A 14,985-nucleotide genomic window follows, 5' to 3' on the forward strand; every position below is an offset into this window, starting at 1 on the left:
CAAATCCTTTCCCCAAAGAGCAATGATATAACTGGACAAAAGTTTCAAAAACCAACCACTGAAAGATTATGGGAAGTAACCAAAAAGAGTACACAACAAATTACAAAGTACTTATTCAAGAATATCCACCAAAAGAATATCATTAATAGTGGAGTGAGGATTTCTGAAAATTCTCTCCTCCACAAAAGCAATTAGAAAACTGGCAAAAGTTGGAACCACCTTTTTCAGAAAAGTTGGAAAAAAGGGAACCCTTGTATACTGTTGGTGGGAATGTAAATTGCTGCAGCCACTATAGAAAATGGTATGGGTGTTCCTCAAAAAACTGAAAATAGAACTACCATATGACCCAGCAATTCCACTCCTGTGTATATATCCAAAGAAAGCAAAAACACTAATTAAAACGATACATGTACCTTAATGCTCATAGCAGCATTATTTATAATAGCCAAGATATGGAAGCAACCTAAGTTCCATCAATAGATGAATGGATAAAGTAGATGTGATACACACACACACACACACACACACACACACACACACACACACACGATGGAATACTACTCAGCTATAAAAAAGAATGAAATTTGCAACAACATGGATAGACTTGGAGGGTATTATACTTAGTGAAATAAGTCAGACAGAGAAAGACAAATACTGTATCTTATCATCTATATGTGGAATCTAAACAATATAACAAAGAAATGAATATAATAAACAGAAACCTACACATAGAGAACAAGCTAGTGGTTACCAATGGGGAAAGGGAAAGGGGTTGGGGCAAGATAGGGGTAGGGATTAAAAGGTACAAACTACTTTGTACAAAATAAATAAGCTATGAGGATATATTGTACAGAACAGGATATACAGCCAATATTTTACAATAACTTTAAATGGAGTATATATAATCTGTAAGAATTTTGAATCACTATGCTGTACACCTGAAACTAATATTGTAAATCATCTAAACCTCAATTTAAAAAACTGATTAAAAAAGAAATCTGAAAATTAAACAAAAGCTTACAGCAATGCAGGAAGCATTTATTCAAGAAAATCAGATAAATTCCAATAAAACGTCAAGCTATATGGCATTACAGTTTGCCATATTCCCATTCCCTCTCCTCCAGCTCTGGGGTAGCCATGAAGACTGATAGGCCACAATCATGGTGAAAAACAGCATCAGGAAAGCTACCAGAGAGGACAGAAAAGGATTGGAGTACCTTCAAAGCCTCATTCCCAGACAACTGTCATTATTTGGCCTGTCTGATGGTTCTCTGAAATATCCCACTTGCAAAGATGTCTGTTTTTCCTGATGACCCAGTGAATACAAAAAGCCTTTTCCCCAGGAGAATTTGTCAGAAACAATTAGAGGAAATTATTTAACCTTGTGGCTGCCTGAGCCAATGGATAACAGTTGGAGCAAACAACAGACTAACAAAAAAGCCTAAAAAGGAAAGCCAGGAAGCAAGACATCCATAAGCGCTGCATCTAGAAGGCAATGCACATGCATAGGGTTATGCATATGTCCAGGGCTGTGTTATGCACATGCACATGCATATGCACATGCATAGGGTTATGCATATGTCCAGGGCTGTGTGTATGTTCAAAAAAGAACTGAAAAGGCCCTAACTTCTCACCTCAGGCTGACCTTTAGGCTCCATAGAAGCAGGAGTCGAAGGGTAAGGCAAAACTGACAGCTGCATGGCTAAGTGTTCAAGGCATGCCCCAACATTTACAAAGAGCTCTTTAGCAAAGACTGGGAGACTTATTGATTCCAGATATTTAAGGCAATCACTGTCTGATCATTAGCTGACAACTGCGCTAACCAAACAGAGATTTCAGTGGCCACACACAACAAAGAACACAGACTTTATAGAATTAGTTCAGAAGCCACTGAACAAACAATAACAATGACAAACAGCAACAAATAACAAACCCTGAGGAGAGGGGAAGAATCTTATTTCCAGAGTTACTACATTATATTTTCAACAAAAACTGTCAGACATACAATGAAACAAGAAAGTATGGCCTATACACAGGAAAAAACTTTCCCTGATGAAGCCCAGACATTGGATTTACTAGGCAAAGATCTTGAATCAGCTATTTTAAATATATTCACTGAACTAAAGGAAATGATGTCTAAAAAATTAAAGGAAAGTATAAGACAATATCCCACCAAACAGAGTGTATCAATAAAGACAGAGATTATTAGAAAGGCCCAATGGAAGTTTGGAGTTGAAAAGTACAATAACTGAAATGAAATCAGTGCCTATAGTGAAATTTGTAAGTGCCAATATTTTAAAGTAAGAAAGATCTCAAATAAATAACCTAACTTTCTACCTTAAGACACTAGAAAAAGTAAAACAAACTAAACCTAAAGCAAACAGATGGAAGGAAATAACAAAGGTTAGAGTGAAAATTAACAAAAGAGAGAATAGAGAAAATCAACAAAACCAAAAGTTGGTTACTTGAAAAGATTGACAAAATTGACAAACTTTTGGCTGGAGTGATGAAGGGAAAAAAAAAAGGAAGACTCAAATGATTAATATCAAGAATGAGGACTGACTGCTAATAGGTATGGGGTTTCTTTTTTGGGGTGATGAAAATGTTTTGAAATTTGATAGTGGTGATTAGTTGTACAACTCTGAGAATATATTAAAAACCACTGAATTGTACACTTTAAAAGGGTGAGTTTTATGGTATGTAAATTATATTTCGATAAAGCTATTAATTTTTAGAAGTCTTTAAAAAGTACAAACCAACCCATTCTTTGTAATAGCTGCTTAGTATCCCATGGTATGGATGTATGTATCAGTCTCCAATGACCGACATTTAGTTTGTTTCCTATCTTTTGCTATTATAAAAATACTATAATAGGACTTCCCTGGTGGTCCAGTGGTTAAGACTCTGTGCTTCCAATGCAGGGGGTGCAGGTTCGATTCCTGGTCAGGGAACTAAGATCCCACATGCCACGTGTGGCATAGGCAAAAAAAGAAAATACTATAATGAACACCTTTGCGCACATATCATTTCATACATATCCAAATATGTCTGCTGGATAATTTCCTACAAGTGGAGCTTCTGAGGCAAAGGCTATGCGCAATTTTACTTTTGATAGATATTGCCAAATTCTTCTGTTGAGTCCTTGTCTCAATTGACATTCCACCAGCAATATATGAGAGATCAAACACAGTGTTAACAAAATTGCTTTTTATCTTTACCAATCTCACAGGTGGAAAATGGCATTTCAGTGCAGTTTTAATTTGCTTTACTCTTATTAAAAGTGACATCGAACATTTTTTCATTTAAAGAGGTATTGTTTTGGTTTTTCTGTGAACTGTTAGTTCATATCCTTTACCATCTTTCTTTTGGTTTGATGGCTCTTATTGATTTACAACACTTCTTCATATATTAAGGAAATTAACCTTCATTTATGATATGAATTACAATTATTTTACTTGCCTTTAGACTTTGTTTATGGTGTTTTTCTCCCAAGAAGAAATTTTTATGTACCTGAAGTTATCAACCTTGTCTTTTATGGATTTTGTATGATATTTAGAAAGACTCTTCCTACTCTAATATTATTTTTTAAATGATAGATTGGATGTTATCACTGGGAAAAGCTAGGTAGAGGCTACAGGGAAATCCTCTGTACTATTTTAGCAATTTCTTTGTGAGTTTAAAATTATTTCCACAATGGACTGATGGACTGATGTATGATAAAACAAATATAGTAAAATGTTAATTGTAGAATCTATGCAGTGTGTGTAAGAATGTTCAACTGTACAATTCTTTTGACTTTCCTGATGTCTGAAATTTTTAAAATAGAATATTGAAAAAAGCTCCAAATATTTCTTCTAGTAATTTCATGTAGGAATCATACTATATTTTAGAAGTTGATTTTCATTTATTCATTCAAACCCAATTCTTGTTTATTGGTTCTTAATAGAGATGATTATCTTTTTTTTTTTTTTTTTGGTGGTACGCGGGCCTCTCACTGTTGTGGCCTCTCCCATTGCAGAGCACAGGCTCCAGATGCACAGGCACAGCAGCCATGGCTCACGGGCCTAACCGCTCCACGGCATGTGGGATCTTCCCGGACCGGGGCACGAACCTGTGTCCCCTGCATTGGCAGGCGGACTCTCAACCACTGTGCCACCAGGGAAGCCTGAGATGATTATCTTTTACATTCTATGCTTGAAGGCCACCATTGTCATATCTTTCCAGTTTCCTTAATTTTCATTTTATGTTTTATTGTCCCCACATTTTAATTATTTTTCAAACTCTTTTCTGAATTCTTGCCAAGTTTTTCCTGCAAATTCTATTAACCACACAAAATGTCTTACTTACAACAAGTTCCAAAACACCATCCCCTTCATCAGCATTTTCTATCACAGTGGCTCCAAATCCAAGCTCTCGGATTAACTCGGCTATCATCAGGGGTTGTATGACAGCAGGGTTATATCTTACTTCTGCCTTCCCAGCCATCAGAGCCACAAGTACAGAATATATTCCTAGGAATATTGATAAGAAAAACAATTCAGATAACATTTCTCATAAAAATAATAATCTCATAATAGTTTTTTTTCATTTAACTGTGAAAGGATTAAGTGAATCTGGAGAAATTTATTTCTTAACTTTTATACAGTATTGAGCCAAAATCAAAACTATTTTAAAAGAAGACTTCATTTTAAAAAACTTTTTAGTATGGAAATTTTCAAATACATACACACACACACAAAAGAGAAAACATAATAAACTTGATGTACCCATCTCTCAGCTTCAGTAATTATCAGTAACACTGGGCTGCTCTTGTTTCATATATATTCCTACCCACTCACTCTCTGCCCTTTACCCTGATTATTTTGAAGCAAATCCCAGATACCGTATCATATGTAAATATTTAAATACATATAACTAAAAGATAAGACTCTTTTCTTTAAAAAAGAACCATAATACCATTATCAAACCTAAAATAATTCCTCAATATCATCAAATATCCAGGCAATGTTCACATTTCCACAACTGTCTTATAACTGTTTAACACTCTTTGTTTGTTTGCTTGAATTGGGATCCAAATAATGCCCATGAATTGTAATCCATTGAGACCTTATCATGTAAATATAAAGTATTTTTAGAAACTCGTAAGACAGAGTCCTAGAGAAAGGAACTCGTGTACTTAGGAAATGACTGCAGTTGTAGCAAAGAACCCAAGAATATACCAACATACACATTACAATATTGCCAAATAACAGTAATTTCTTTCTCAAGTTTTATTGTCTGACATACACTAATCTAAAATGCTCTTATTCCTAAGAAAAAAAAAGTGCCACACAACTTAACAAAGAAGTTCATTTTATGGCAGTCATGCTGTTCTCTGGTGTAAGCATTTTGTTAACAACCATCCCACTTCTCTAGACCAGCTATTGCTGTAACTGCCAGGAAGAAAATTAATAACGTGAAGTAGAAACGGCAGTTCTTTCTAGGAATCAGCAACCCTTGGTGGCTACCAGACAGGGAATAGGGATCATCAGTCCCTAGGTTAGATCTGGGTTTTGAAAAAAAGAAAAAATATCCAAATATTAATTTAATAATAGTTTTTAATAAGAAGACAAAGTATCTAATATAATCTAAGTTTTCTGTATAAAAGTGGTTAAAAAATAAAATACTATTCTTTTCTTTGGAAAAAATAATGGTTACACACTGGGTTTTGTGGGTACCAAATAATTCAGAAGATCAGATCACAGGAAAGTATCAGTAATAAGAGAAGGGTGTAGAGAAAGTAGGAAAAAAATCTTCTTGCTTCAGTTGAATGTAATCTACAGCCAAAGAGAAAGAGAAAATCTGGTTTTTCAAGTTTCAAAAACATGTTTCATACTTATATAAATTATGGAAAATTTTTAAAATTCTTACTTCAAAATATAATTAGAACTCTATCAATTCATTTTTAAAAATATAATGCAGATGAAACTGAGGGAAGACCAGTGTCACTTAATTAAAAAAACAAAAGTGAATGTAGTGACCCCAGCTAGGGCAATGGTATGCCTAACTGGGTTAGGAGGAAGTAAAGGGGTAGTAGAAGGTAACTGGAAGTATCAGCTTAATGGATTAAAGAAGAAAAAAGATCTGTAACTGTAATTTGTAACAGGCATTGCTTGTCTCATGAGAAAGGCTATTTCTGAACTGCCCCAAAAGAGTTTGTTCTAAAATTAAACAGACCCCTTGAAAAATTCTTTTTGCTTTCATTTGCTTGCAACTTCCCTCCTGTTCTTTTTTAATCACTCAAAGTGTAATTTAGCCCTGACTGCATTATAATTAGATATAATGGAGGCTGAAATGAAGGACGCAGAAATGAAAGAATGCAAACAAGATAATATTGAACTGAAGATGACTCTAGTGTATAACATACATTTTGTTACAATAATGTTCTGGCCTTTACATATAAGGTGATTCCACTGGCTACAGAATTCCATTATTACAGTGTATACTTTGAGTTATTTCCCCAATAGTGGGGATAAGCTTATAATAATCATATTTATTCAGCCCTTCTGAGTAACAGCATGTATCATTAAGACATCTTGGGCGAGGGCTGTTTGAGTACCAAACCTATGACTTCAGGCTCATTAAACATACTCATGTATCTCTACGGTTAACAAATCTACTATGCATACTGCGAAGTCCATTAATGTGAGTGCAAAATTTTAAGCTAAAACATCTGAGTGTGACTGATTAAAAACCAATATTGTAGAATGGCTTGAAGATGGTGGACAAGAAGGACCTGCCCTCACTCCCTCCTGTGAAAGCACCAGAATCACAACTAACTGCTGAACAATCATCAACAGGAAGACACGGGAACTCACCAAAAAGATACCCCACATCCAAAGACAAAGGAGAATCCACAATGAGACAGTAGGAGGGGAGCAATCACAATAAAATCAAATCCCATAACTGCTGTGTGGGTGACTCACAAACTGGAGAACACTTATACCACAGAAGTCCATCCACTGGAGTGAAGGTTCTGAGCCCCACGTCAGGCTTCCCATCCTGGGGGTCCGGCAATGGGAAGAGGAATTCCTTGAGAATCAGACTTTGAAGGCTGGCGGGATTTGATTGCAGGACTTTGACAGGACTGGGGGAAACAGAGACTCCACCCTTGGAGGGCACACATAAAATAGTGTATGCATCGGGACCCAGAGGAAGGAGCAGTGAACCCATAGGAGACTGAACCAGACCTATCTGCTACTGTTGAAGGGTCTCCTGCAGAGGCAGGGGGTGGCTGTGTCTCACAGCGAGGACAAGGACACTGGCAGCAGAAGTTCTGGGAAGTGCTGCTTGGTGTGAGCCCTAGCAGAGTCCGCCATTGCTCCCACCAAAGAGCCCAGTAGGCTCAAGGGTTGGGTCGCCTCAGGCCAAACAACCAACAGGGAGGGAACGAAGCCCCACCCATCAGCAGACAAGGGAATTAAAGTTTAACTGAGCTCTGCCCACCAGAGCAGCACCCAGCTCTACCCACCACCACTCCCTCCCATCAGAAAACTTGCTCAAGCCTCTTAGATAGCCTCATCCACCAGAGGGCAGACAACAGAAGCAAGAAGAACTACAATCCTGCAGCCTGTGGAACAAAAACCACATTCACAGAAACACAGACAAGATGAAAAGGCAGAGGACTATGTACTAGATGAAGGAACAAGATAAAATCCCAGAAAAACAACTAAATGAAGTGGAGATAGGCAACCTTCCAGAAATAGAATTCAGAATAATGATAGTGAAGATGATCCAGGATCTTGGAAAAAGAATGGAGGCACAGATCGAGAAGACACAAGAAATGTTTAACATACACCGAGAAGAATTAAAGAACAAACACCTAGAAGAATTAAAGAACAAACAAACAAAGATGAACAATACAATAACTGAAATGAAAATTACACTAGAAGGAATCAATAGCAGAATAACTGAGGCAGAAGAACAGATAAGTGACCTGGAGGACAGAATGATGGAAATCACTGCCATGGAACAGAATAAAGAAAAAAGAATGAAAAGAAATGAAGACAGCCTAAGAGACCTCTGGGACAACATTAAGCTCAACAACATTTGCATTATACGGGTCCCAGAAGGAGAAGAAAGAGAGAAGGACCCAAGAAAATATTTGAAGAGATTGTAGTCAAAAACATTCCTAACATGGGAAAGGAAAGAGCCACCCAAGTCCAGGAAGCACAGACAGTCCCATATAGGATAAACCCAAAGAGAAACACGCCGAGACACATAGTAATCAAACTATCAAAAATTAAAGACAAAGAAAAATTATTGAAAGCAGCAAGGGGAAAATGACAAATAACATACAAGGGAACTCCCATAAGGATAACAGCTGATTTCTCAGCGGAAACTCTACAAGCCAGAAGGGAATGGCATGATATACTTAAAGTGATGAAAGGGAAAAACCTACAACCAAGATTACTCTACCCAGCAAGGATCTCATTCAGATTCAATGGAGAAATCAAAAGCTTTACAGACAACCAAAAGCTAAGAGAATTCAGCACCACCAAACCAGCTCTACAACAAATGCTAAAGGAAATTCTCTAAGTGGGAACCATAAGAGAAGAAAAGGACCTACAAAAACAAACCCAGAACGATTAAGAAAATGGTAAAAGTAACATACATATTGATAATTACCTTAAACGTGAATGGATTAAATGCTCCAACCAAAAGACACAGGCTCATTGAATGGATACAAAAACAAGACCCATATATATGCTGTCTACAAGAGACCCACTTAAGACCTAGGGACACATACAGACTGAAAGTAAGGGGATGGAAAAAGATATTCCATGCAAATGGAAATCAAAAGAAAGCTGGAGTAGCAATACTCATATCACATAAAATAGACTTTAAAGTAAAGAAATGTTACAAGAGACAAGGAAGGACACTACATAATGATCAAGAAATCAAACCAAGGAGAAGACAACAATTATAAATATATATGCACCCAACATAGGAACACCTCAATACATAAGGCAACTGCTAACAGCCAAAAAAGAGGAAATTGACAGTAACATACTAATAGTGGGGGAATTTAACACCTCACTTACACCAATGGACAGATCATCCAAACAGAAAATTAAAAAGGAAACAGAAACTTTAAATGACACAATAGACCAGATATATTTAATTGATATTTATAGGACATTGCCTCCAAAAACAGCAGATTACACTTCCTTCTCAAGTGCACATGGAACATACTCCAGGATTGATCACATCTCGGATCACAAATCAAGCCTCAGTAAATTTAAGAAAACTGAAATCATATCAAGCATCTTTTCTGACCACCACCCTATGAGATTAGAAATGAATTACAGGGAAAAAAACGTAAAAAATACAAACACATGGAGGGTAAACAATATGTTACTAACTAAGAGATCACTGAAGAAATCAAAGAGGAAACCAAAAAATACCTAGAGACAAATGACAATGAAAACATGATGACCCAAAACCTATGGGATGCAGCAAAAGCAGTTCTACAAGGGAAGTTTATAGCTATACAAGCCTACTTCAAGAAACAAGAAAAATCTCAAAGAAACAATCTAACCTTACACCTAAAGGAACTAGGGAAAGAAGAACAAACAAAATCCAAAGTTAGCAGAAGGAAAGGAATCATAAAGATCAGAGCAGAAATAAATGAAATAGAAACAAAGAAAACAATAGCAAAGATCAATAAAACTAAAAGCTGGCTCTCTGAAAAGATAAACAAAACTGATAAACCATTAGCCAGACTCATCAGGAAAAAGAGGGAGAGGACTCAAATCAATAAAATTAGAAATGAAAAATGAAAAGTTACAACAGACACCACAGAAATACAAAGCATCCTGAGAGACTACTACGAGCAACTCTGTGCCAATAAAATGGACGACCTGGAAGAAATGGACAAATTCTTAGAAAGGTATAACCTTCCAAGACTGAACCAGGAAGAAAGAGAAAATATGAACAGACCAATCACAAGTAATGAAATTGAAACTGTGACTAACAATCTTCCAAAAAACAAAAGTTCAGGACCAGATGGCTACACAGATGAATTTATCAAACATTTAGAGAAGAGCTAACACCCATCCTTCTCAAACTCTTCCAAAAATGTACAGGGGAAGGAACATTCCCAAACTCATTCTATGAGGCCACCATCACCCTGATACCAAAATCAGACAAAGATACTACAAAAAAAGAAAATTACACACCAGTATCACTCATGAATATACATGCAAACATCCTCAACAAAATACTAGCAAACAGAATCCAACAACACATTAAAAGGATCACATACCATGATCAAGTGGGATTTATCTCAGGGATGCAAGGATTCTTCAATATATGCAAATCAATCAATGTGATACACCATATTAACAAATTGAAAAATAAAAACCATAGGATCATCTCAATGGATGCAGAAAAAGCTTTTGACAAAATTCAACACCCATTTAGGACAAAAACTCTCCAGAAAGTGGGCAGAGAGGGAACCTACCTCAACATAATAAAGGCCATATACGACAAACCCACAGCAAACATCATTCTCAATGGTGAAAAACTGAAACCATTTCCTCTAAGATCAGGAACAAGAGAAGGATGACCGCTCTTGCCACTATTATTCAACACAGTTTTGGAAGTCCTAGCCACGGCAATCAGAGAAGAAAAAGAAATAAAAGGAATATAAATTGGAAAAGAAGAAGTAAAACTGTCACTGTTTGCCAATGACATGATACTCTACATAGAGAATCCTAAAGATGCTACCAGAAAACTACTAGAGCTAAACAATGAATTTGGTAAAGTAGCAGGATACAAAATTAATGGACAGAAATCTCTTGCATTCCTATACACTGACAACAAAAGATCAGAAAGATAAATTGAGGAAACACTCCCATTTACCATTGCAAGAAAAAGAATAGAATACCTAGGAATAAACCTACCTAGGGAAACAAAAGACCTGTATGCAGAAAACTATAAGACAGTGATGAAAGAAATTAAAGATGATACAAACAGATGGACAGATACACCATGTTCTTGGATTGGAAGAATCAATATTGTGAAAATGACTATACTACCCAAAGTAATCTACAGATTCAATGCAATCTCTATCAAATTACCAATAGCATTTTTTTACAGAACTAGAACAAAAAATCTTAATATTTGTATGGAGACACAAAAGACCCCTTATAGCCAAAGTAGTCTTGAGGGAAAAAAACGGAGCTGGAGGAATCGGGCTCCTTGACTTCAGACTATACTATAAAGGGACAGTAATCAAGACAATATGGTACTGGCACAAAAACATAAATATAGATCAATGGAACAGGATAGAAAGCCCAGAGATAAACCCACACACCTATGGTTAACTAATCTATGACAAAGGAGACAAGGATATACAGTGGAGAAAAGACAGTGTCTTCAATAATTGGTGCTGGGAAAACTGGACAGCTACATGTAAAAGAATGAAACTAGAACACTCCCTAACACCATACACAAAAATAAACTCAAAATGGATTAAAGACCTAAATGTAAGACCAGATACTATAAAACTCTTAGAGGAAAACACAGGAAGAACACTCTTTGACATAAATCGCAGCAAGATCTTTTTTGATCCACCTCTTAGAGTAATGGAAATAAAAACAAAAATAAACAAATGGGACCGAATGATAGTTAAAAGCTTTTGCAAATCAAAGGAAACTACAAACAAGACACAAAGACAACCCTCAGAATGGGAGAAAATATTTGCAATGAAGCAAGTGACAAAGGATTAATCTCCGAAATATACAAGCAGCTCATGCAGCTCAGTATCAAGAAAAACAGGGCTTCCCTGGTGGCACAGTGGTTGAGAGTCCGCCTGTCGATGCAGGGGACACAGGTTCGTGCCCCAGTCCGGGAGGATCCCAAATGCCACGGAGTGGCTAGGCCCGTGAGCCATGGCCACTGAGCCTGCACGTCCAGAGCCTGTGCTCCACAATGGCAGAGGCCGCAGCAGTGAGAGGTCCGCGTAACGCAAAAAAAAAAAAAAAAAAAAATCAAGAAAAACAAAGAACCCAATCCAAAAATGGGCAGAAGACCTAAATAGACATTTCTCCAAAGAAGATATACAGATGGCCAACAAACACATGAGAGGATGTTCAATATCACTAATCATTAGAGAAATGTAAATCAAAACTACAATGAGGTAACACCTCACACCAGTCAGAATGGCCATCATCAAAAAATCTAGAAACAATAAGTGCTGGAGAGGGTGTGGAGAAAAGGGAACCCTCTTGCACTGTTGGTGGGAATGTAAATTGATACAGCCACTATGGAGAACAGTATGGAGGTTCCTTAAAAAACTAAAAATAGAATGCCATATGACCCAGCAATCCCACTACTGGGCATATACACAGAGAAAACCATAATTCAAAAAGACACATGCACCCCAATGTTCATTGCAGCACTATTTACAATAGCCAGGTCATGGAAGCAACCTAAATGCCTATCGACAGACAAATGGATAAAGAAGATGTGGTACATATATACAAGGGAATATTACTCAGCCATAAAAAGGAATGAAATCGGGTCATTTGTAGAGACGTGGATGGATGTAGAGGCTGTCAAGCACAGTGAAGTAAGTCAGAAAGAGAAAAACAAATATCGTATATTAATGCATATATGTGGAACCTAGAAAAATGGTGCAGATGAACCAGTTTGCAGGGCAGAAGTTGAGACACAGATGCAGAGAACAACGTATGGACACCAAGGACGGAAAGTGGTGAGGGGGTGGTGGTGTGATGAATTGAGAGACTGGGATTGACATATATACACTAATATGTATAAAATGGATAACTAATAAGCACCTGCTGTATAAAAAATAAAATAAAATTCAAAAATTAAATATATATATGTATTATAGCTATTCTAAGAATTTGTAACCTAAAATGACAACTTGTACACAATATTAAGTAACTTTTGAACACTTTTACTGCAAGCAAAGATCAGTGATCAAATTGTTGGAAGAGAACAATTCTAAACAAACTTGGCTTTGGTCCAGTGCTTGGCCTGGATATAGTAATACTGAAACTTATGGATTGTAGTTGTTAGTCTTAAGCATAACTTTATCAGAAAATTCATGTTTCTTAACATCCATTGCAGCCAAGGTCCATAAAGAATAGTAATCTTATGTATTTCCTTTTGCTATTTGACTACAAACTTCATTGATATTAAAATGTGGCCATGAGGTAAACAAGACAGGAACTATATCTAAGGGAACAAAACACTAACAAAAACTGGTTGTCAGGAAGTCAAGGTTGTCCTGAAAATCACTGATAGTCTTTATGAGGCCTTGGCAAGAGTCATAAACATGGTTACAAAACACATAAGAGGACAAAAAGGACAGAGTCCTCAAACTAATACATAAAACAACAGGCTTTAAGAGTGTCTTACCTTCTTCTCGTCTTAAATTCCGTTCAATGTTTGCTACACAGGAAGCACAAGTCATACCAGTGACCTGTATGTAACACTTAGATGAAGTCTTTGCCTCCTCTTTGTCATGAATTGGTGTCATCATTTTGGTATGAAGTTCATTAGTTGAGGTCAAAAGTGGCATTTCCGATGAGGACTGAGCTATTACTACCAGTGGCTCATTTGTATCTGGTGGACAGGAAAAGATTCTTTTCATTTGAGGTATTCTCCAGCTGCATCCTCGTCACTCATCACAATCCACATCACCTGGCACTGTCAATCCACTCCTTTAAAATTGTAATGGACCTAGAGCCCAGTGCAATGTTATCTCTACACTTTCTAGGAAGTGACTTCCAAGTTCAACACTGCCCATCCCATTTCTCGGGAAAATCTGAACTAACTGAATAAACAAAACTATACATCAATATCTTCAAGCCATTATCTCTACCCCAAACCCGAGTAGACAATGGTTTGTTAATAGATAGCTCTTATTTTTATCATGAATTTTTATCATTATGTTAACAATTTACATACTGGCAGTAAAGCAATTCGTGATATAGTAAGTGGAACCAAAAGCAGTCGGCAAAACAGCATTGAAGTATAATGTCATTTAAAAATTGTTAGTGTATATATGAGAACCTGCAAAAGAAAGCCTAGGAGGGTACATACCAAACTATTAATGGTGGCTCCTTCTGGGGAATGGGGTTAAAGCAGGAACAGAATAACAGACAGATGAACAAACTTCCTCTACAGACACTTCTGTATGTTTGAACTTTTAACACCAATATATCGTATTTTTAAAATTAAAATGCCTTTGTGGACAATGGAAGAAGAGGCAAAGAGTAAGTCAGCAGTAATATTCATTTTTCGCAAAGGAGTGTTCAGAGACTCTTTCCATAGAATGTTTATGGACTGTGAAACAGTGGAAAGCTTCTGTCATCCAAGAAGCTCCCCTGCAGTCTCAGAAAAGTTGTTATTCTGCTTTACTTTATCCACTGCAGTATTAATCACCTCCCAAGAAGGGAGAAAGTATTTCCTTTTGCACATCCATGTATCAATACATGCAAAAAAGCTAGAGTTTCTACTCTCCTGCACAGATAAGGAGGAAAAGAAGTGATGTGGAAATTTCCACTAACCTAACTTGTTATTTCTTCCCCTTGGGCAAAAAACTGGTTCAGGTCTGTTTGGCTAGCCGACAGAGGAAAGTTTGCATAGCAGAGTTGGTTTTTAGGGTGCTGAAGAAGGGCATCTTTTGAAGAAACTTTAACAAAAGCCTTAGCATTTCCCTAATGAATAATGATCTAGACTTCTCAAATCAATTATAATAATGGCTCTTAAATTTTAACACACATACCATCACCTGGGAGATCTTGTTAAAATGCAGGTTCTGATTTAGTACATTTAGGGTGGGGCCTGAGACTCTACTTTTCCAACAAGCTTCCAGGTGACGGCAGTACTGTCAGTCTGAGTAGAGCAAAGGACACTCTGAATAGCAAAGGACAAGATTCTCCCAATTCCGAAATGAGTCAGTCTCTG

General features: G+C 36.8%; 1 protein-coding gene across 2 annotated transcripts in view; it reads right to left on the reverse strand.

The window, feature by feature from the left end:
* Positions 1–14,985, reverse strand: part of ATP7A (ATPase copper transporting alpha) — a 142,912-nt gene that overhangs the window by 38,994 nt on the left and 88,933 nt on the right. For both annotated transcript variants that reach the window (XM_030849614.2, XM_060292366.1), the window contains 2 exons: positions 13,432–13,638; positions 4,348–4,511 (listed from right to left, as the gene is read on the reverse strand). In XM_030849614.2, the coding sequence (XP_030705474.1) occupies positions 4,348–4,511; positions 13,432–13,638 (371 nt within the window). The remainder of the gene's footprint in view (positions 1–4,347; positions 4,512–13,431; positions 13,639–14,985) is intronic.

The sequence above is a fragment of the Globicephala melas genome, chromosome X, assembly GCF_963455315.2.
Source record: "Globicephala melas chromosome X, mGloMel1.2, whole genome shotgun sequence".
NCBI classification, from domain to species: domain Eukaryota; kingdom Metazoa; phylum Chordata; class Mammalia; order Artiodactyla; family Delphinidae; genus Globicephala; species Globicephala melas.